This window comes from Apteryx rowi, unplaced genomic scaffold, assembly GCF_003343035.1.
Source record: "Apteryx rowi isolate R43461 unplaced genomic scaffold, aptRow1 scaffold_10, whole genome shotgun sequence".
NCBI classification, from domain to species: Eukaryota; Metazoa; Chordata; class Aves; order Apterygiformes; family Apterygidae; genus Apteryx; species Apteryx rowi.
Window position 1 is genome coordinate 896,602 of NW_020447197.1, and position 25,150 is coordinate 921,751.

General features: G+C 35.6%; 1 protein-coding gene across 1 annotated transcript; it reads left to right on the plus strand.

Annotated features, from left to right (window-relative positions):
- Window positions 1–277: 277 nt before the first annotated feature.
- On the plus strand, window positions 278–25,030 carry CCDC39 (coiled-coil domain containing 39). The gene is made up of 19 exons (XM_026060805.1): window positions 278–391; window positions 1,387–1,533; window positions 2,609–2,767; window positions 3,409–3,501; window positions 3,585–3,713; window positions 5,457–5,648; window positions 7,415–7,518; window positions 7,856–7,988; window positions 11,108–11,302; window positions 12,030–12,194; window positions 13,517–13,654; window positions 15,153–15,361; window positions 16,948–17,071; window positions 19,174–19,333; window positions 21,049–21,155; window positions 22,560–22,700; window positions 22,840–23,019; window positions 23,261–23,349; window positions 23,994–25,030. The coding sequence occupies exons 1-19, from the start codon at window positions 281–283 to the stop codon at window positions 24,121–24,123; spliced, it is 2,706 nt and encodes a 901-aa protein (XP_025916590.1). The 5' UTR covers window positions 278–280; the 3' UTR covers window positions 24,124–25,030.
- Window positions 25,031–25,150: the final 120 nt, after the last annotated feature.

Sequence of the window (25,150 nt, forward strand, 5' to 3'; positions counted from 1 at the left end):
GCTTTGGGGGGGGGGGGGTGCACCTGGATGCTGGGTGAAGGCCTGCCCAGCAAGATAAGTCCATGACAATTCTGGTCACCTTTACAAGCAAAAGTACTTTTGCCACTAATGTTTAATCTCAAATCTCTTTTTCCCCCATTTCTGTGGAGGAATATGCAGTGCGTATTTTCAATTGCTTTTGTGATTTAAAATTGCAATTGTATTTTTAAGTAGCTGCAGGTAACAAATGCCCAACTAAAATAGTTAATTGACAATTGTGACTTTAAAATAGCTGCAGGAGATGCAAAAAGAAAAAGTAAACCTACAAAATCAACTGACTGACTTTGAAGAGCGTATAGAAGCAATGACATCTCATTTAAAAAACGTAAGACAAGAATTCAGCTTCACTCAGGTAAACTGCTTGTCTAGTGTGTCCATTTTATCAGACAGATTTGTAATGTGAAGATTTTTCTGTGGCTTGCATCCCTATGTGTTTTGTCACTTTTGTTAGAGATTTCTCAGGCCTATCTTCTAGGACTTTCACAGGAAACAGAAGTGAAATCATGTGTCTTGGTGATATTATTTGGTTATTAAAAAAGCCCATCCAAGAATTCTTTATAAATGAGCACTTTCATAGATGATAAGAAAAATTTGGTCAAGAAAAGAGAAAATGAAGAGTTAATTTTTGGACTTGAAAAAGGAAAAGAGATGATTAAGGTGTCAGACACCTGCACTTAGATTCTGAGTTTACTGACTGGAATGGGTAGCTTAGATTTTCAACAACTGCCAAGTCAAAGCTGCATACATTTCAGGTAGAATATTCTATGTGAAAAAGCCTTAAGAAACTTCCCTGCAACTGAACAGCCTCTACAGTTTTACCATGCTAGATTCAAGTTTTAGTTTGCACATGAAGAAAGAAGCAGCATGAACTATTCTTTATTTAAGAGAAGCTTCTAGTAAGTAACAGATTAATTATTATATAGAAAAAGATCTATCAAATCACTTTTGTCAGGAAGATAAGATGATATAGAGATGCTGCCATAGGCCAGCCTGGTGCACAGCTCAAAACAATAAAATTATTTCTCTTGATGTGCCTCCCGAATCTGACAGAAAGCCATCCATGATTAAAAGACTAAGATTTTGATTTTAAGAGATTAAGATTCTGAAATATTTTCCAATTGGGTAATTAAGATATAAATGGTTGATCTGTGAGTATCCGATGCAGTGCAGTGGGTATATTACAGTATGTGAGATACTGAAATCTGAACACTAAGTTACTCTGAAAATTTCTGTATTTAAATCAAAATCAGGCCATTTCTGAGTTCTGATTCGGTTGCATATAAAATGCTTTTCTGGTGATAAAGGTCTGTTATTCATTGTAAAATGCTGAATTGTATTATTCTCTAGTCTCTTTACAAAGCCAGAGAGAGTGAAATTGAAACCGAACAACACTTTAAAGCCCTTGCTGAGAGAGAATGTGGACGTCTCAAAAGTGAGATTAAACGACTGGAAGATGAGATAGTTTCCTTAAGAGAAAAGAAAAACAGTCAAGAAGTAAGATTTAAAAATTTTTAAGAGAACTTCCGTATTGCAATTAAATTTTATGAATTTCTTTTGTGCTCACTTACAAATAACTTTTTGACTTTTGTAAGTGTAAGTAAAACTTACAAACTAAAAGTGATCTAGATATACTTTTCACTGTGTGCATAGAATGACATTGAGGAACTCCTTGCATAGACTGGACAAGACTTAGCAATTAACTAGGTATTGAAAGACTTCAGTCTTTCAAGACAGTTATCACAATCAAGAACTCAGGAACTGAGCATGATGAATACTGGTAAGAATCACGCTCAAAGCTATGAAGGTGGGGTATCAACAGAGATATTCTTAATGCCAGATGCCCAGCCACATTTCCATATCACCATCTTGTTAATTCTTGCAGGTATTTTTTTTATACTTTAAAAATTAAATTGCTGGCAGCAAATCTTTTTTCCTCCATGAAAAGCTTGTTGCATATTTTCAAGAATTAAAAACGTAGGTTATTAGGTAATGTTACCTAATTACAGTTCTTACCTATTTTACAGAACTGTCTTTTTTTTCTTTCTTTGAATCATTTAAATTGTGTTGTTTATTCTTCATGCTCTCTTTTTTCTCATTAAGTCTGTTGACAGCCTCCAGTCTCTCAAAAGGTAAGCAGGATCAAGATGGCCTTGCTATTCAGCTGGATCCAGATTCTATCATATTCATATCAGGAAGTCTCTTTACAGTCATGTGAGACCATGTGTAAAGTGATTTACGGGATAAGGATGTTAAAATTGGGCCTTAGTGTCTGAGGGAGAAACTTTACTGTATGATGCCTCAGATCAGTTTCTTATGTGGAATGAATATTGCACATATTAATAAAAAGGTATATCTTGCCAGAGGTTGACTTTTCTGTTTAAAATAATTTGCACTTTTGATCTGTGGTAACTTACTGAATAAAAAAAGAAAGCATAACTTATCAACTCTGTTGACAATAAGATCTCTGTAAACTTAAGTTCTTACAGAAGCTTGAACTGGTTGTTTCAATTAATATTCACAGAATTTTTTAGACATTTAACATTAACCCTTTAATCTCAAATTTTATTAGAATGATATAAACAAAACCACTAAGAAGCTGGAAGACTTAAGACAACAGATGAACTGTGATGAGGAAGTTTTGGCAAGTTGGATAGAGGAATTAAATCGCAAAGATAATGATGCTGTCACAATCCAGAAGTATGCACACCAAGATGAAGGGAAACTAGGAGTAAGTAGATCTGATAGGTCTCTGTTTTTGTTTCTACAAAATTGCTATTTTTAGCATCTAAAGACTTTGTTATACTGTCAAGTCAAATAAGACTGAGACAAGATTTTGTACAACAGCACTTCTAAAATATGATGGTCTCCACTTAGCACAACAGTGGAATTCCGTATAAGGCTCATTTTAAAGGTCAGAGAGATTAGGTTTTACAAGGGTGAAAGGCATTAATTTCTTTGTTCTTCTGGGTAAAATTTAAGTTTTATTTTTAACTAGATAAGAAAGTGTAAAAATAATAGTAATTTCTAGTGGTCATTAGAAAACTGTGCCACCGGTTGTAAACACAGCTTAACACAGTAAACACTGAATTAAGTGTGGAGTTTGTTTAAAAAATGCATGTCGGATATGTATAGGTAACATAGATTTTTCCTATTAGAACCGAATTTATTAATATTACTGAGGATAAAGTAAGGCTTTTTGAGTAAAACTGTCTAGAGTAATAAAAGACAGTATAAACAGACACTCCAGTCACAAGTTCAGATTTCATAATGGTTCTTTTCCACCCTTAATTGTAGCAGAACTTTAAAAATGTATAAGACATTACTTATTCATTATTAAATACATTATCCTTTTGTATCATTTCATTTCAGGCACTAACGCTCCAAGTAGAAAAGCTGACGGTGCAAGCAAATCAGAAACACAGAGCTCTTGATAATGAGCTTACAGAAACCATAACAGCTCAGGTTGGTGCTTAAAGTTCTTGAAGATTTATTGCTATGATTTTTTTCTTAAATCAGAAATCATAGCGGTCCTTCCTTTTAAACAGATAGAGCTTGACAAGACAGCTGAAGATTTTCGCAGGGTTCATCAGGAAAGGCAAGAAGTCATCAGGCAGTGGGAGAATGCCATAGAACAGATGCAAAGAAGAGATCAACAGATTGATCATTGTACTATGGTAAAACTCTGTTGTGACTGATCTATATATTGGGCCTACTTTTATATCTGTAAAATTGGTTGGAATTTTGCCACTCTCGATGTAGAACAACGGAGTCTTTTACATGTACAGCGTTCTTCTTGTGGTGACCTGTGAATTTTATTAAGCTGTTTCAGAGTTTAGGTATTACAGAAAGGTATGCAAAAACAGTGCACTGTTTTGATGAATTTTATTGTCAGAGATTACCTTTATTATGAAAGAAGTATCTCTCAGTGCAAGTAATGGTGCTCTGCTTGATACTATATAAGGTTTAATTTTCACTCTCAGGGTCACTGGAAGATGCAAAGCGTGCCAGTTTTAGTACTGCTTTTTCTGTCTGATCTAAGAAGCAACAAGATGGAGTGTTGTTTCTTAGAACATAAGGACAAATAAATTGCAATGAGGGAATTGAGTCTGAACTGTGATACAAAATACAAAATAAAATAGTGAACATTTAGAACTGGGAGGAATTAAAATTTCTACCTCCATGAACAAATGCATGACTAACATTTATGTCAGAATTATGATAAATAATCATATTAAAATTTAAAATTAGTCTCTAAGTATGTCCTGCAAATCCAGAGAAGCAACAGCACTCTTCAAATCAAAAAAGACCCTGTTGGGTATTACAGGTTAGTATTAATTTCTAAAAGATACATTCTTCATCTTTTTTTCTCACTGTCTTAAGCACAGATGTTAAAGTGGAAAGAAGAACAAAAAAAGTATATTTTATCCTGACTTTGTCAGGAGAGGTATGAACTCCTCAGAAAGTTTTGGAGGGCACCAAAACAGATGCAACAGAAAATGCTATATTGATCAGCATGCACAGAAATATTATAAATGTGGATTCCAAACAATGCCTTTTTTGAAGGGGGGGTGGGGGGAGCATAAATGCATCTACAAGAAGAATCTTCACTCTGCTAGTATGATATTTTCCTGCTGAAAGATTAGAACTTTTTTGGATGTTGTCCATATGGGTATTAGGCATACCCTGAATAGAAATATGGTTTGAACAGGCTTAAGATGTAACAAACACTTAAAAAATTAATAGAAAATAACATGCCAGGAGGAATACTACTGAATAGAGAATAGAATGGTCTAATTTAGCTGCAATATGTTGTATTTTATGGTATCTCAGGTTATGAGATTCCTGTAACAGATCAAAAAAAAATTCTGGCCAACCTGCCAGACATTAGTAGTCCAAAGAGTAGTCTTATTGATGCTTTTGTAAATATATTTTGTTTCATGTTAGAGCTATGGTATAATTTTCCCAGTAACTGATCTTTTACTTAACCTTTAAGAATACACAATTTCCGCTGAACAGCTATAAATATGTCTGCTTAGGTAAGCATCCCATTGTAATTTCACTCTTGTTTTTCTACCATTTCAGGTCCATCTAAAGTTTCATTCACATAGTGGGTTTTTTTTTTAGGTAATCAATCAAAATTATTTTTATTTCATGGAGGTGTATGAGATCATGTTTTAATAAAAAAAAAATTTTGGAATAATATTTTGGAACTGGCCAATCCAAAACATTTGCAGTATTACAATATATTGCGTGTTATGATATACCAGTGGAATAAAGTAATTTAAGAATGGTGTGACAACTAGGCTGTCTCGTGCAAAGAGAAGTCTTAACAGCAATCTATCTTCTGGTTGTACCCTTTATTAATGCAAAGCATCTTAACTATTTCAAGCAAGTCTAAAATATTTCTATTCTGCTAGTTAATAACAGAGATAAAACAGGAGATGCGAGAAAAAGAAGTTGTGCTCAAAGAGAAGACTTCCTTTTTGATAAATGAAACTGTTAATAATGTGGAATATGAAAAGACAATCTCTTCTGCTGAGCGGGAAGCTACTAGCCTCCGAAACGAGTATCAAACCCAGGATACTTACAGAGTTCAGCTGCAGGATGAGGTAATGATGACCAAATAGTTTAGAAAAAACAGACTGAAAAAATCTTTAACTTCTAACTAGATAAAGGAAACACAGGAATAAAAACTACTCTTCTCTGTTTTTATACTACGCTCCTAATTATATAACAACAAGTCTGTTCCTCCCAGTCTGCTCTTGATTATTGGAATCTGAATCCTGAACTTAGTCCCTTCACTGATAGGGCTGCAGAAGAGCAAAAGCACAGCCACTGCGATTACCTTGTATTCTCTGTTGTGTTGGCATAAGATGGATGAATTTTCTCTTGAATTGTGTAACACTATTAGATGCTTCAGAAGGTGTGTCTCGCTGTTAGCATATGGAGACTGCAGTATTGTATAAAGATCGGAGAAATCTCTTCCGGATTCCGAGCAATTGTTATCCTGTGCTCTAAGTGTTGATAGTCCTTGTAGTTATGTTAAAATTACTGGAAAGAAAATTATTTTTCACATACATAGCTTTCTAATCAAGAGGCAGTATGAGAGGGCTGTCCTAATGAACAAGCTGTGCTTGATTCTGTTAGTTATTATATTTAATCTGTACTTAGCATTAGGAATGAGCTGAATTGCTACATTTCTTAAATGCTTGTATAAGTAGTTCTCAGAGATAATTTAAGTCTCCTGAGTCTGCTAAGAAGGGACATACACTAGTATTACTTTTCTGTTAACAGGAAAACAGTAACACTGTCTGGGCTCTCGGCAAGCTCAGTGATTCAAAAATATCTCTGTGCATCTATTGTGGCATTAAATTTGGATAACTTGTCTGTAGTAACTGGTTCATAAACTGATATCCTAATTAAAATACCCATATTCTACATGACCCAAAAAATCCCCCTCAGTCAGAAGTTCCAGTCTGGGGGAAAATGGCGGTGGCTTTGGGGGCCAGATTCCTCAGGCAGCTCACAAGCTGTAGACTGCTAGATTACCCTATACTTCATGCAAACTTAAGGGGTCACAGAATTGGCAGCTTTTTCTCTCTGAGCTGTGAGGTCCTTCAAGATGTTCACAATTACTGTTTCGTAATGTGTTAATAAGAATAGTCTCCCACTGTTGGGTGTCAGAGCCTCTGTGGGATGTAACTGAGAAACAGAAAGAATCTGAGACTTGCAGTTCACTCTGACACATTGAGAAACCTGCTATATACTTTTGAACAGGTTATGAGGTTTCTTCATCTGTGAAAGTGAAGACACTTACACTGTTAAGTGATACTGTGAAGACTAACAAGCTACTTCTAAAGTACAAGTATTCCTATCCCATTTATGTTGTCATGTATTATTTACCAAATTAGATGTCTGCTTATTTTTGTTCTGAACAGCTTTCCTGTATCTTAATCAAAATAATTCTACATACTCAAGGAAGTCTGGACTAGAAATAGTAATTAGATATATAAGGGTATCCATGGTTACAAAGAACCTCATCAAAATCAGATACGCTCTATAAAAGCCTGGTTCCACTCATACAGATGCTGTTGGACAAGGGTTGCAGCCTACAGCTACTTCATCCTTCATAATTCATCCTGTAACCTTCATAACTAAGTATTTTTGGCCTAGTAGTCAGATGATATGAATTAGTTTACTGACTCTACTAGCTGTGCTGATTTACACCAGCTCAGAATTTGCAGCACTTTTCATTTAGAAAACTGTTAAAAGAAATGGAATAAATTTCAATAAATAGAGAACAGTTACAATTTTAAGGGGCCTAACATGTACAAAGTACAAAATGGAGCAATCAAACTCTTATTTAATTTATTAGCTGAACACTTTGAAATGCACTGTGGCAAGAACTACTTCTGATCTAGAGTCTTCGAGAGTACAAGTAGCCAATCTGAAGAAAGAAATTCAGAAAAAAAAATCCAGGTAAGAAACAGACTTTTAGAAACATAGTTTGTAAGAGTTAGTGATGTAATCGGATCCTTGATTGAGCAAAGAACTTTAAATAATGTTGTTTATTAAAGCATCCAATTTTCTGGTTGTTTCACATCCTGTATAGTTTCTGGCACTGTGCAGCTTGGAAATACTCCTGGTAGTCTTTGTTTTTAAAGCAGATGTAAAATCTGAATAAGTCCTTGGTTATCATATAATCAAGTTTAGCCTGCTTTATTATGCAACTGCTCAGTAAGATAGGCTGCTTAGTTTTAGCAGTCTTGTATATGCAACCTTTAGTTTAACTTGATACATCATGTAATTTGTTTAGATTAACCTCTCTTAAAGAACAAAATGCAAGTCTTTCCAATAAACTGAAGCTTGTGACTGAGAAAACACTAACTTCAGAAGAGAAAGCTTTGGGGATGGAAGAAATACTAAAGGAAGAAGAGAAAATTGTCAAGGTAAGATGTTTTAAATAGTTTCTGCAAATGAGGATTCATTTGAACTTTGCAAGTTCTATATAGAACAAATGCTTATTTATGGATTAGAATGGAATGTAGATATTAATAAGACAAGTAGCTACTTCATCTCAAACAGTGAAGTAATCAGGATATAGATGGGTCAATATCTGTGTTGGGAAAACTCTGGAGAAAAATAAGCGGTCCTAGTAATTTAGAAAATGTGTCCCCATGTATTAACACAGGATAAACATAATAGTGTGGGAAGGATTATAGAATCGTCTTTTACATATCATATATAAAACCAGTATTCAGACTGCATATTCGTACTGAACAGAACATTTACATCTGCACCATCAGTTACTTGCAGCTTCTTGGTTTGATTAAAATAAAGATTTTTACTGAAATGTGGCAAACTTAGATGAGGTAATGTTCTTCTGCTGCTTTGTAACGATACTGAAAAACATTTTCTCTTGTATTCTGCTTAGCTCTGTCAAGCTTTCCTGTCTCCAAACACTCTGCTTTATGGGATGCTGAGGAGCCAGGGGCCTTGAACTTCTAAGCTATCAGTTTGCTAACAAGAAGGTTGCTAAGGAGTGAGAAACTTGTCAGGATGACTTCTCAGTAATGTTTCTGCTGAACACTTCTTGGTTTTAGTAAACCACCACCAAAATTTTGAATCCTGCAGAGTTATGATTTTGGCAAATCTGGATTAAAAACTTTCTGCAATGTTTTAAATCAGATTTAGCTAGTCCAGTGTCCGTTTTATTTTTTTAATTCTACTGCATGATACTCTGATAAATCTAACTTGTTTTCTAATGTTGTGGACTACTAAATAATTACTGGCTAACCTAGATTCCATTTTCATGATGGATGAAGATTTTGATTTGGGAAGTAGCATGTACAATCTGTAAAATGTGTCTATTTTTCTTGTAATATGTCTGATCATAACTCTACTCTTTCCCAATTTGCTACTAATTCTTTTAGAGTATTTTACTATTTAGCTTCTGACTGATTTGATATAAATCTTGCATTTTGCTGGATGATTGGCTATTGGGTATGTTGAAGCTTTCTCTTCTGTAAGATGACCAGGTTACATGAATGCGACAGAGCAGGTGTTCTTCCGCAAGTGACAACAAAACTGTATCTACAGCACACCATTGTACTCTCATGTTTTCCTTTTTGTATTGTTTCCTGCAGCGTCTACGTGAAACAATCCCTTGTAGTGGATTCTGAGTCTTATTTTTCAAACTTACTAATCTTACATACATTAACTATGCAGAGAGTTTCTTAAATTATAGGCCTTACTCTAAATATTCTGTTTTTTCAGAGAATTTAAAAACAAGCTAGAATGATATAACACTTCATTAAACTGAAAACCTTATTTGCTTCCCCTTAAGACTTTTACCAGGGTGGCTAAACCATTAGCAGAGTTTCTTTACTTGCATCTGTGGCGGATAACCTAAGATGACATTGAGCTAGGCAGCTCTAGAGCTTTAGGGTAATATTTTAATTAGGATGAACTGTTCTTGAACACTGTCTGTAATGTATTAGTCAGAAGCATGCTTTCCATCAACATTAGACACGTTTATTTGCTGCATCTATTAATTTACTGTGAAGAGATATTTACAGGAACAATTTGGATGAAATCTCACCATTTTTTGCTTTAGTCCTCTGATACTTCTCCCTCTTAAATCTGTGGTAGAGCACTATTGCACAGTGAAGCTTATTTAACATCTCTTTATATTGACAACCTCACTTAAAGGAAAAGAAACAATTTTGGTTAAATAAATGCATTTAAATATGCAAGTGAGATTACTAAATGAAGGTCAAATTTTGATCCAATTCTAATAAATGAATTTATCATTATAGTCATTACCTTCAGAAATATAGCTCAAAATTGGACATATGGGTAGACAGGAAATTAAAATAGTTTACTTCTGAAATTAAATGCCTCTGTCCAGGCATGATCCAAACACCACTGAAATCAGTGCAAAAATGCAACTGGCTTATTTCATATTAAGCCTATATCTGCTTTTTTACTTCCTGAGTTTTGGATTTTGCCTTGCACTTACAGCAAGCTCAAATAAAAAGAAAAAAAAAATCTGGGGGAATTTGAATATGAACTCTTGAAGAACAAAGGAATTACCTCATCTGTATACTTCTAAAAGGAAGAACGAGCACATTTTTATTCATGTTGAAGAGTGAACTCTAAGGCATTTTGCTATGTTAACTCAGCAGTGCATATTCACGCTCTGTACCAGACTTGTGCTGAATGTAAATAAGTCTTTCAGGCTGGGATTGTCAAAGGGTCTAGTAGAATGTGACGCCGCATCACTCATTTCTAGTGTTGTACCTTGCACAAAGCTAGCGTGCTGAACTGCCTCAGCTTCGGAGGGTCTCTCGTCATTTGGATCGTAGGAGGAAGGAGGGAGGGAGAGAAGGGAGCAGTTTTCCTTGTTAAGGTTATAAAAAGAATAATCTCAATTTTTGTTTTCATTACGCTTCAGGTTACCTGCAATGTTCAGCATTGCCTTACTGTCATAGACACTATTAAAACCTAATTTTCTGTACTGATTTAGGTGTTATCTCAACTTAAGTCTGAGAATTGAAGGAAAAGATTAAGGCATGTAAATACTTTTTCAAACAAAATTATTACCACTTGAAAATAATACATATAGGTGTATACACACACACAGAGAGAATTACAAGTTTTAATAAACCATTGGAAAGCTTTGTATTAGTCATTCAGAAGAAATTAAATGGGATTTCCCTGCTTAAATATACTAGAAGACAGAAGGAGGTTGGTTGGCTTGTTTGTTTTTAAAGGAGGCCAGGAATTTAGTTTTCTGAAAGGGTAGAAGTAGCAGTATTCCTTGAATGATAAAAAGTCATGTAATAGCAGGGTACGATCCAAGTAAAAAAAAAAAAACCCAAAAACAAACACCCCTCCCCCCCCCAAATAACTTTGTCAGACTTTTCCAACCAACCATTTTGAAGATCTATGAAATTCCACATTCCTATTAGTGTGGGGGTTTTTTTTAATCTCCCTATATATGATTAATGAAGGCAAATCATTCCTCAGAACTTACTTATATACTCAATCATTAATTTGTCATCAGGAAAAAGAAACAGAAATGAACCATTTGAAAGACCTACATTTCAAGAAAACTCAAGAGTTAAAGGTGCAGAAGGATAAGGAGAAGTGTGTTGTGGCAGAAATTGAGGGAAGTCGAACATCACTTAAAAATCTTAACAGTCATCTTCGTAAACTTGATGCGGATGCATTAAGACAACAGGAAATAATGTATAACCAGGTAAAATGTTAACAAGCCCTCACTTTGTCATCATTCCTTGGAGCTAGTGAGAGTAAATAGCTTGAGTTCTGTAATCTTTACCAATGTGTTACTCTTTCAGAAATTCTGTGCAGTATTAATTTGAAGTCTGTGTTTCTGTCTCTAGATGTGTGAATAAAACTGAAGTAACTGAAAGTTGCTCTATATCACCTATGTTGTATGCATGTGTATTTCACTATTTTTGGATCTTCTCCTTTTCCCACTAATTTCTCAAATAAATTCTCTACTTTAATCCCTCTGAACCACAGACACCTCACGGTAAATTGTTAGAGCAATACAGGAAACACATGCCAAAATCCTGTTATGCAGAAAATCCAATTAGTAAATATTTCCTATGCACCACTTTGAAAATTTGCCCTTTTACATCAACATCCACTGGTAATAGCAAGATGGCAACTCGCCTGCAAGCCTCCCTACAGCAGACTTTGCTGGGTATGCTTTGTTACTCTTCTAGAAGATTACTTCTGAACCATCATGGCACATCAGTCATCTAAGAACATTTTTGCTACTGTTTCACATTAATGAGGTTTATAAGCCATAGATTATTATAAAACAATAGCTTAATTAGGTGACTGTCCTAAAGCCATCATCTAGTTCCAAGCTTATATCTCATGTTTTAGCTTTATGGAAAGGCTATAATTGCTTATCTCAGACTCTATTAATTTATTCTTTTAAATTTTTTTAACAGGATTTTTATATTCAACAAGTAGAGAGACGGCTGTCACGGTTAGAAGGAGAGGTTAATGCAGACGAAAAACAAGTTCTGGAAGCAAAAGTTGCTGAACTTAAGAAATCCTTAGAAGAAAAGAAAAATACATATAATGTTTTACATGCACAACACAAGAAACTTCAGGTAACTTCCTAGAACATCAGGTTTTCTGTGCAAGTTCTAAAGACCTCAATGAATTAAGTAAATTTCTTATTAATAACTTGGTACTAGGTTTAAATATATGTAAGCCATACAGAAAACTTCATATCTCACACTTTCCCTGCACCTTCCAGAAAGTACATCATTACTGTACAACTGAGATGCATTAGCATGAAGACAAGTGTTGAAATATTGGGAAGACAAGCTTAACTTTCATTTCAAGATATGACTGACTGCTTGCAAATGTCTGAATTTATCTTTAGAATGACTGAGAATTAGAGAATGTTATTCTGTGACACTACTTGCTTTTGTATATTTTTCATAAAATAGGTACATTTGCATTTAGAACATTACTAAATTGAAGGGACAGTATTTGAGTTAGCTGATCCTTCTGTTGACACATATTTTGGAAATATTTTTGTCTTTAATGTAGTCCCCATGGGAGGATTTTGCACATATATGCTTGCTCTCCAATTCTCCACTCCCCAGTATCCATCATTATTCCTCTACAACTGCAGTTACTTTCTTGCAGAGGTGAACCAATCAGTTATTCTGTAGCCAACTTAGTTTCTTATTGTAATGCATATGAAGCAACTGTATTTATCAGCCAGCTACATTTTAGCCCATGTTTTGAAAACCCTTTTAAAGAGAAACCATACAGATTTCTTCTTTACATAAGGAAAGTCAGGTTTTTAATAAAATAGTCATGACTGGCTTCTCACAGCAAAAGTTAAGAAAAAAACAGATCAATTTAGTGAGGGAAAGAAACTGCTTATAGGCAGGCCCCTTACCTAGAAATCAATGCCACAACAAGATTTGATGTCTGGAAACTGGTGTCCACAAAGTTCAGTTTTGAAGAGATGCAAAACTTGAGCAGTGTGTATAACCAAACATTAGAAGAGATCTCCAGGAATTTATTAATACTCTGGAGTCTTATCAAAGTCAGATAGTTTTATGCAGATGAACTAAGAATCTAAAAGCCAGGGTCAGATGGGTGAGGGCTTTCTTTTAAATCGAGACCAGAATACATGATCATATTAGGATTATTAGTCAAAAGATCTATATCATATAAATAATTATTATACTCCAAATAAAACAAGCAATGTGTGTCATTAATGTTGCAACAGCAGCCTGCATCAGGACTGCAATGCACAAGGCACTGTCCACACAGCAGCATATGGACACAAAACGATGATGGTCCCTGCCTGATTCCAAGACTTAAAAATATTTCATTTAAAATTAACTGGTAGGTTTTGGTGTAATTTGCATTCACTGAAATGAATTAAATATAACTTATTTGGAAACAGAGTGATGTCCATTTCATCAAGAGAGCAATGGATAAGACAGGAGAAGAAACAAGTGGTGTGATGGTCAAGATAAATGAACTAAATCTTTTCAATGAGAAATCAGATCAGGAGTTAAAAAAAGCCAAAGCTATTAAGCAGGTACAGTATTATTTTCCAACTTTACTAACACAGGGCATGTTTTTTTTTTTAAACGCACAACCTCATGAGCGATCTGATCTGAGGGCTGTTGTCAGTCTCCTGCAGAGCAACATAAGAAACCCTACCGCAGTTTCCTGGCTCACGCCTTCCTTCCCAGACTGATTTGAAGTCACTTTCATGGCTATTATCTTACTAGGCAAAGTGTTGATTCTCCCCTCTATGCAGCACAAATTTCATTTGGGAATGAAGTTACCAATTTAATCAGATATTGCTTATACCACAATAAGTATCTTGTGAGTGCTTTTTTTCCTGAGAACATTGCTTTTAAAATAGAGTATTTATTGATTGCTCAAGCATTTTGACCATACTAAATAGCATGTTATGATTCCTCTTCCCTTCCAACCTGCAAACCTCCTCAGCTGTCTATTAAACAGCTCAGAGTTAAATGTTTCTTCTTCTAGCCATCATGCCTTCACCCAGTATTATTTTCATTCTCAATCTGTGATGCTGATTAGTTTGACTTAGTTATTAAATTTTGAGATTTTTCAGGAGGCAGTTTTGATCTGTCCCATTCATTAAGGAATTAAAAATAAAACAGAAGTCCTCCCTATATTTTGAGGATCAGAAAACAGGGAAATGGAATCATGTTCCCAAAACCTCTAATGACTGAACATTTTTCCTGTAATAAGCTCTACTCCTCCTCAAGGATAGCAGAACCGTGCAAGGTCTAATTAGCAGTGACAACACAGAATAACACCCCAATAAAAGCAAGATGAGTTTTGCTATCAGCCTCCTTGCTGCACTTGCTCCTCAGAACCATCTCTTTCCCTAACCAGGAACTTTTTTTAGGCGGTGAAATTCAGGTGAACAAAGGAAAAAAGCTGATAGCATAAGAGAAGTCAGAGAAGAAAAATAGTTACAGAGTTTGGGATCCATAAGAGGTTTTGTTTTTGTTTTTTTAATGATTCAAGGTGTTTGCATGCTAATGAGGTTCACCACTGACTGCTTTTCATGATCTTTGATATATATATAAATTTGGTCATAACACAACATGACTCATAGATAAACAGAATCTAGAACATTTTCCAAGACAGCTGTAATAGCTCAAGATAGATATTAACGGCTTGAGAAAGTTCCTTGTAAGGTCTGCTTCATTTCTTTAAAATCATCTTTATATTCTCACAATTCATAATGCTAAATTACAAGAAAGTTGTACACGAAAATGTCTAATGAAACATAACTCAGTCTGAATTAGTGGTTCTGAAGAATTTCTAGAAAACCATTCAGGAAGCAACTTACCCATATAGCACTCACCATGTAAACTGTCAGCAAAGGAGAAAAGAACATTCTTAAATGCAGAGCAGAATGAGTCTTACAGTTGTATATACAGAGGGTAAGATAATGGATGCTTTATATTTTCATTAACTTATTAACTTATTTATAAATATCTTAATAAAAAGGATACTTTCTTATTTTGAGTTTTTTTGACATTTGTTAGGAGATGATGGTTGAAGACAATCTCTTAAAACTAGAATTGAAACGTCTTCAAGATACTCTGTCTAATAAGGCAGAGAAAGTTCTCGCATTGGAAAAACAAAAATTGAAGTTAAAGACAGCGATAGCAGAAAGAACTGAAGAAATTAAGATTCATAAGGCAATGATAGATTCACAGATAAGACTTGTGGATCAGGAACGGCAACGCATAAGGTAATTATTCTTTATTTTCAAAATTTCCTTCACAGCAAGTCAAGAGCCACAATACAACTTAAAACACACCAAAAGATGTTTCCCTAAAAATCCAAACTAATCATTCTCCAGTTTTTTTTCCCTTTTCAGCATAATTAAAAAAATAGCTGGTAATTTTCCCTGTTCTTAAATTGTGTTAAGTTAATGGCTGAAAATGTTAAAAGTAAAACTTCAATTGAGATCAACTGAAACTTCTATTTTAAAACTTCTACCTCTAACACGGGTACTTCCTTACAGAGAGATAAGCATTTTATTCTATTTCACCAACAGAGAAATTGAGGATGAAGTAAATCTTGCTCAAAGTCATACCTGAACCAGATGAGGATCTTTTTTGCTAGCCTTTCTCTGAAAACAAGCCTGCAGTTTTAAGCCTTTGACGATGTCTGTCTCTGCCGCCTAGTATCGTGGGTGGACAGGAGACCATTGTTTAACCTGCTAGCAAAGATCCTCTCTAGTATTGAGAGGAAACTGCAGCTGCAGATGTGCTGCTACTCTGACTTTACAATGTCAGACATGAGCTTTTTAAAGTAAAGATCACATGTGCGACCCTGCATTTTTCCAAATAATCGGGAGCTGTGAAAACCGCTTCTGGAGCTCTGACAAACTACTTTGAAAAGTTGCTTTTGAAGAGGGTTTAGTCAAAAGTACTTGATAAAACTGTAATTTCTTTGGCTAATCTAATAAGTTGGGGGGGGGGGTTGTTTTGTTTTTAAATAAATGAGCTCTCCATTACTTGTCCTCTATAACAAAATTCTTAAGCCTCCTGCAGTACACACTTGTCTCACTTCTTGCCCACCTATTATGATATAGGAAACGGCTTATAAAGCAGCCACATTTAAAGCAACTTTTCCCTTCTGTAATATGCAATGTATTTGTGACAGTCTTTAGCTCTGAACTCCCAATATCTACATTGTAGTGAGTGGTTAAATCCAGCCAAAATTCAGAGCTTCAGCAGCTGAGTTGCTGAAATCTGGCAGGCTTTTTATTCACTCCTCGGCTAACCACACCCCACACAATAGGAAATTAGAGTGATTTAGTGTGACTAAAGCTTAACTGCTCACCGAGGGTGCAGACTGTGTGGTTTTCTTCCTTTGATAATTACACAGCTAATTGGTACTTCCATGTAATTTGATTTGGGGTTGTTGCCTACTGTTGCTTACGTTCATCTAGCAGTGGCAATATTAAGATAATAACAGCAGGGGGCAGTTTGTGCAGCTGTAGGATTTAAATGCCAAACCTTTAAATATTTTCTGGGGAGGACTGTGGCACAGCCTCCCATGATGCCATGATCTGGAATACGGTAGTAAATTTGACTCATTTTGGAGCTGAGAGAGAAGAACTGTAGATAGCCAGAAAAACAAATGACTGGCTGAGGGAGCAACAAAAACCAGTATCAGCTCAACTGCTGCCATACCTGCCTCCTAATACATGGAGGGAATGCTTGAGGAAAACCAGTAATTTAAGCTGCTATATAGCAAGAACTGCCCGCAAAACACTACAGAATGAACATTTTCTCAACCCATTTATTTTTCCTCAAAATAAATTAGTGCTGAATTCCAAGATCGCCTAAACAAAATCGATAAACTGAGATGCAGATATGAAATTCTTACTGTTGTCATGATGCCACCTGAAGGAGAAGAGGAGAAAACTCAGGCCTACTATGTAATTAAGGTATTTTACTAGAATTATGATTGATGATTGAGGTAGTAGAGTATTAAGCTGTAGATTTCCCTGGGCTCTAGTAATAACTAAGACAACCTCTTATCTACCATTTACTTTCAGTCTAATTGTTTTACATTATCTGACACTGTTGGTTATTTAAATAGTACAGAGATTTCAAATTAATATCTGTGGTCAGTCCTGATGTAAGTAGAGACTTAATTTGGTGCAGTTTGAAAATCTCAACAATTACACTTCAGTGCTCATTAATCTTCTACAAAGTCACACAAAGTACTACTGGCTCAGTGGTAGTCCATCCACAAGTGAAAACAAGTTTATCACAGTGTTTGATATAATCTTAAATTCTCCTAGCCTTCAGAGAATGTTATTTTGAGGTATTTACTTCACCATATGGCTTTTAAACCTTGAAAAATGTGAACTTTCTCCATAAACTTATCATTCATGTATGCACACTTCAGCCTTTCATTGAAATAAAATTCAGTCTTTATCCATAATGCAATAGCCTGATTCTAGAATATCCACAAATTGTCTGATTTGCTTTTAAATCAAAATGCCTCTAACAGCCACCTTGGCTCTACAGTCCATCCTTTTCTCATTTTTAAGTGAGAAATTTCTAAATGATGGTATTTCTGTTACTATGAGATCCAAGCAAAAGACCCTCAATATAGCCCTTGTGGTCACTGTGGGTGTAACCTCTACAACTGTGGTGGGGTACTTCCACAATATTAGATTTTCTGAGTAGCAGAAGAGCCTTTGAAGGAAGCTTTCCTAGTACAATGTTGCATCTGGGCAGGTTTTCCTATAGGACAACTTATTCTGAGTTGCTAGCCAGTGGGCTACAGAAGTTCCATCCAAATCAGCATCCATTTTCTATTATTCCTTCCAAAGTCTCATTCATCTGGAACTGTAACACTTTTTTGTACTACTGACATTAAAAAAGCATTTGCGTTTTACTTTCAAAGAAGGAAACCCGTTTGCTAATCCCCAACTCTGTAGCAAAGAGGATGAAAAGTGCATAACATCAAAAGGTGATTGTCCAAGTATACTTAGAAGTTGTAAGCTAAATCAGTTACCTTCACCAGGAAATAAAAGAGCACTTCATTGTATGCATTATCTGCAAAAGCAAGTCTGTCTCCATTACTCACATCTTCAGTGTAGCCACTTGACGTTGTATTCAGTTTATTAGACATCACATTACCTCTGAAAAGCATACAGAAAATTCTTCGATCGCTGCTTTCCTTGACAAGATGATAGAATTTCACCTCTCTGCATTCCAGTGGGTAAACACAAAGATGACTACTTCAAGGGGAAAGAAAAGTTAACGGTTCCCTGCTAATATACATATTCCACTGTCTCCCCCCTTTCCCTGTAGCTTGTCCTTGGTTGCCTCTGGCAGATGATGTTTAGCTACAGTGAAGCGTTAGGGTGGTGACAGCTTTCCTGCCTCTCCCGCGTTTTAGTCTCTTCCCTCCAGCTCCCACAGCTGTATATGCACACCACACTGCAGTCCTTATCCCTCTTAAGGTGTGGCAACTAATCATAATCCAGAAAATACATCTTTTATACAAGGGCTATAGAAAATACTTCCCTTCTCCAGCTGGCTGGGTTTCTTACCAGTCTTACAGATCAGATTAATGAGGCCTTTCAAGTGGATAATTCCCAGAAAAACTGAAGGGCTTTTAATACTTTCTTGGTGGGTTTATATAATGTACAAATTCAACTCTTACTTGGACTTTGTGGTTAAAGGAAACTCAGGGGTGGCATGTGCTGCAGTTCATGCCAGCAGGACAAAGCATGAGAACTGTGTTTTGTACGTACTATGGGTACTGCTAATCAGGACTTTGTAAGCTTAGGTATAGAGGCAGATAATTATAATGCACATGAAACACCTTAAAGAACTTCAATTGCTGTAAATAACTACTCTTTCCAGTTACCTAGTAGCTGAAATCTCAGTCCAGTTCTAACCACATAGATGAGTCCCCATATCTACCTAGGATTTTAACTACTAAATATTGCTGGTATTTTTTTCCTTATAATTATCCTAATGTTTTTACTATCTGTTCAGTCACCTAAAATACCTGTTTTATTTTCAGGCTGCACAGGAAAAGGAAACACTTCAACGTGAAGGTGATGATTTAGATGCAAAGATCTGCAAAGCTGAAAAAGAAATTGTAGCTTTGCAAAACACTCTGCATGTACTTAATAACTGCAACAGCAATTACCGAAACTCCTTCAAGGAAGTCACTGAGACCAGTATGTAAAATGGAAATTGCTATTTGCTGTGCAACTTCTGGATGATGGTATAAAGCTGGTATATATTAGGGAAATTCAATGACATGAATGAATCAGCCAGAGACTAAACTGACAGTAGCAAAAGGGAGTAATTCACACGTTGCTATGATTTGTTCAGCAAGGCAGAACAGAATAACTAAGCACAGAAAAAAGGGCAGTAAGCCAGAATTAACTAATGTTCACATTCTATCATCTGATTTATGTAAACATCTCTAAGCCTATGTAAATATTGTGAAAAGTCATGAGCAGGAAGAGTAAAGAGGAGGCAAAGCATATAGACCATTACTGGGGACAAAAATGATTAACGAGAGGAGTGCCCAGCTAAGTACATAGCTCTAATGGGTAAACTGGGCACGTTACCCAGCCCAGTGCAAAAAGCACTTCCTTATCTGCAGGGCTCCATCATGCATATCTACTAATTCAAACAACAGAAGAAGAACAGCTGAGCCACTGGCAGTCTTCGCTTGGTAGACTGAGTTAGCTTGGGCACAAAACCGTACTCAGAGCAACTGTACCCCTTCCAGTGCTAGCTCAATTACAGCCAGCTAAGTATAAACGCTTTGGTGACGAAGGCAAAACCCTTAGCTACACTATCATTATCTGACTTTCACATAGGAGGAGAGAGAAAAAGAAGCAACCTGTCATCAGGGAAAATGAAGTTTTATTTAAGAGTAAAATGTAGTGTCAGCAACTTTTAAAATAGTGACTAGCCAACTAAAAGGGGTGGGCTTTTCACAGAATTCTGGAAAATATCTTGAGCATTTGTTAAGTGTTTCTGTGCTTGCTTTCCTTTTTCACTGGAACCTTCTTTGTTTAGCCTTACAAAAAGCATCAGCACAAGCAATTATATAAACATAACTCTAGAAAGAGTTTGATCATTTAACTTTTGTGCCCTCTGCTGGCTCTGAAAACAGTGGCTCTTAAATCGTTGTCTTTCATGAAGCCAGTTACTTTTTCACAGTCATTTGGGACAAGTGATAGAGTTAAAAAAAAAAAAAAACTACACCTTAAGGTATCTGTAAGAGATATCAATGGAAAAGTAGTCACTACAGGTACCTTTACACCAAATTCTGTTATTCTGTGGGATTATCTGAAACAATGATTTCTTTCAAAAAAAAGCTTTCTGGCTACTTTTTAACATTTCATATATGGAGCTTATAATATAGTACTCGCATTATATGTATTTTAATAAATTGAATAACAGAATTACATGTCTGCTGAAAATACACATGGTGTAATTAGATGGAAGTGGCCTAAAACTTCTTAGAAATAGTAATTAACGTAGCAGCTTTCATCAGTGCCTTGCTAAAACAAAACTGATGAAGAAGGTTCTTTCTCTTGTACCTATTTGGGTGATGTGACTTTATGACTCAAAAAGAGAAATGTAACTGAACATACCATCTTGAGTTCAGCAATGAATAATTCCAAACTAAACTACACGATTTGTCCAAAAAACTGCCATTCAGCATAAATTCACAGCTGCAGAATGTCAAGTCAAGCCTTGGAAAATGCTTCTTTCCTTGGTTTAGCCAGAAATGATGCAGAGTATATTAGTACTCTTTGATGCAGTTGAAGTGCAACTTACTTTAAAATGAAAATTGAACATCTTAAATTTGAGCTAGGTTGTACATGCTGCTTGTTCAGCATTTACACTGAGTCATTGTTTGGTATCACAGGTGAGGAGTACAATGAAAAATTGAAACTAGAAGAGGAAAAAAGAGCTGCTGATGAAAAATACAGATACAAACGAAAGCAGATCAAAGAACTTCAGGAAAATCTCCAGGTAAAGTACAAGCAAGAGTTCCAGCTGAATAGACAAGGCTGTAACATATAGCTTAACCCACGCAAACCATCTCATTGAAAGAGTAGGAAATTCTGTGATAAATTTTTCCCGCATTCCTTTTTACATCCTATACTTTGCATCAATGGATACAATTTTTAGAAGGCTCTACGTCTCCTGTCAAAATGATTTGAGTACTTGTGAATCTGAATTCTCTGAGTCATAATGCAACTTCAAGTTTTTTAGTCGCATACAACTATAAGGTTAAAAATCCCACGGGCACATGAACAAAATTTTGATCTGTGCTGGCGTCCAGCCACAAAGGTGCTTATAATTTTCACATACCCATTTGATAAAAAGAAAGAGTAGGTAGTTGTAATCCTCTGTAGCATATTGTATTACAGTGTCTAGTATTGCAGGGATTAAAACTCACATGTCCCAGAAGTGTCCCCTGGTGTCTAGGTCCCCAGATTTTTTAGGACAATGTTTTATGTGTGTTAAAGATGCTTCAGTCTGTGGAAACAGTATTAGTACAGCTAGAGAAAGCTAGCTGACTAATTTAGTGGGCTGAGCACTAACACAAGAAAAGCGTAATCTGCATTCAGCCCCCACGTCAAGTATTTACTCTTGGCTCCTTTTGCAATCAACACACACACACAGCCCTTAAGAAAGAGCAACACTGATCTCTGAGGTGGGACATTTTAGTTAAAATTTCCTTAGGTAGAAGGAATCAAAAGGCACCTTGTTATATCCCAGGTCATTGTTCTAAGCCCTCAGTTATTAGATAAAAGTAGGCAACATTCCTATTGCCTATTCTAAACACAGGACATGCACCTTACTCAAGAAACAATCTACATCCGAGTCTGAAGAACAACGACACACATCTCCATCATGGAATAAGTTCTAGGATGTAATGAGGTTTTAAGATACACCCTTTCCTGCTGCTTTTTTTACGGAGCTCATTTTATTCACTCAAGTCTAAAGGTACCCATCTCTCCCCACAGGAGATGTAAATAAATAACGTATATTTTATTTTTAGAAGGATAGCTTGCACTGATCAGTTAAGCACTGCAATATTCAGGACTATACCATGTGTATCCGTTGCTGACACAGCACATAGAGATATATGCTTTCAGAAGTGCCTAACTTCATTGTTAGTACTCTGAAAGTCAGTTTTTTAATATATGTAAATCACCTAGTGGTCTCTTTACCTGGGTATTTATCTATTAAGCAATTAGTCTGATAGTCAGGAAAGTCCAAGTTGCATAATCATTAATACTAACTGCTTGAGCTACATTTAAAAGCAAGTAGCAGCAATAAGAGATCCTACCACAAAGTGATATAAAATTTGAAGGGATATCAGAACTCTTTTATAAACTAAAACTACTGTTTGATATGAATTTGCAGAACATGGAAAAAAGTCTTGATATGGTACTGAAGCAGGAGGCCCTCTACCAAGAGCAAAAAAAGGAAAAACAAGCTATTATTTTGCAGCTGAATAAAGACATAGAAGAACAGAAGCCAAAGCTAAAAAGGGTTATAAAACAGGTTGGTACATCAGTAATGACAGCTTCTAACTTTATAGTGATACACAGCAGTATGGTTAAAACTACAGAATTTATACTTGGTAGGTTTCTGAAGTATAGCATTTTCACAATAGCACACTTTAAAATATTTATGTTAAAAGTGTTCCAGACTATCCAGAGAAATTCAGTCTGTAAAGAAAACTAAAACAGAAACACAAGAAGAAAGAGACATTGATCTTCGTGAATTGAAAAACTTCAACAGAACCATTGACAAGCAGTTAGCTGATGTTCTAGAAGCAAATCCTGATTTAACTACACCCTTTCAAATGTACTTTCACCAGGTGAGTTTTCTAGTTGACTGCTGCTAAGATCTTGATTGATAGTTCAGACCTACTGATGAGTGTCTTTCAAAGGCAACTCCTCAATTCTATCATAAAGTTTGCTTACAGTAAAATAGGAAAGAAACATTCATCTGCTTTTAACATGTCTTGAAATACAAAGAAGAATTTTATACTTTCCTAATATACTGAGTTCTATTACACAATCCTAAGGTCAACACAATTTGTTTTTTTAATTTTCTAGTCCAATTTAGAACTTCCTACAGTTTCCTCTGTTGGTGGTAGTCAAAGTTCTAGTTCACCATCATCGCAAAGCTCACTGGCCTCTAGCAGGTAAGTGCTTGCAATGCTCTTTTAACTTAAAACTTAAACCAGTAAAATTATTCCCTAAATAACAGAATTCCTCATTCTTCCAGATTCCCTGAGTCTTGTCCCTACCTACTGAACCATCTATGAAAAATGTCTCTTTATATGTTCCCCTCTGTCAAGTCTACTAGATTTTTCTAGCACACAATAACAATTTACGTCAGCATCCATCACAGTTTAAAATAAAACAGTAATTGCAGAATAAATACATTTACTTTTTCTAATTGTGCTAATTAAAAAGTGGTTTCCCATTATAAAAACACAAGTTTGTGCGCTCCAGCCAGATTTTGCACTTGTAGCTGCTCATGTGCACTCTCCTTCCTAATTAAATAGGGAAGCTAGACATATATGCTTTTCTTGATAACTGCCAAGTACCTAGAATAAGCTATCTTTTTCCCCTTGTTCAAAGTATATTCTACTTAAAATATTGCTTTTAACATGTTGAATCAATTATGATCTAACAAGATTCCCATAGATCTACTACAGAAATCTATCACTTATCTAGAATAAACACTGCTGCCAAGTGGCTTTATGGTAAGCAACCTTTAGGAGAAGCTCTACTTTACATGTAGGGATTTCAGTATTCTGATGAATAAGTTTTTGTCTTTCAGATCCTCCAGAAGCTTAAGTTCAGCTTCTAGTCAGACTTCAGCACTTAAAGTCATAGATCTGAGCTTTTCTGTCAACACTTCTGCAGAAGCAGCTGCCCTTGGTTCACAGCCACCCAGAAAAAAATCTTAATCTTTGGAATGCCATAGTAAAGACCTTATACTGATTAAAGCTTCTAAACTGATTAAGTTGTACCTTAATTTATTTAGCAAGATCTAATGGCAATTAGAATACATCTTAGCACTAATTTCTACCAGAAATATAACTTCTTAACAGAGTATGCAATAAATTATATAGTATTAATGTTATTAAGTGTATGTTTTACACAATAAATTAACTTTTAAATTACTTTCTCAAGTTCCGCTGTTGGAGAACTGAAGATCTGGGAAACTCTTCAGAAACCAGTAATTCATGTTCTTACAATGAAAAGGATAGTTATGTTAAAGCAATTAATTTTAGTAAACTGATATCTTATGATTGCTCCTATCTCAAGGGAAAAGCTGACTACATTATGTCTATTACATATTTTCAAAACCTGCAGAACAGGCAGTAATATTGTCCAAAAGGGACAAGCTTAACCTTCATAACAAAGATTTGAACTTTTCATGTAAATATCTTCCCTCCTTAAAAGTGATTCAGAGCACTTATCTTGAAAATAATTTTAGGTTACAGTTGCAACAACCTGGGCAATAAAACTTATGGTTCATTTCAAGATCATTCTGGACCATAAATCAAATACTCATCTCGGAGACCATATCTTAATGGAGAGATGGTAGTACAGGATTCAAGTCAGTAGAATTATACTTTTCCTATTCAACATCACACAGTGCCTTTTTGGCAGCTGGGCTATATGTTAGGAATTACTTTGAAAACTTGCAGATGGAAGTGCAATCAGTATTGCATAACCAGCCAGACAGTCAGTTCAGCGTGCTCTGCCGGTCATCTCTGGAGAGCTCATTCTAAATAGGGAAAACTTACAGCAACGCAACCACTGCCTTCAAGCTGCTGTAACACAGATCCCTCACAACAACAGCAACGATCAAAGGCCCACACTTGAATGTTTCAGGAGAATAAGCACTGTTTTAGAGCACCCTCTGCTTCTACCTCAACTTTATTATATACATTACTTAAAGAATGTATTTGATGCATTTAATGAACA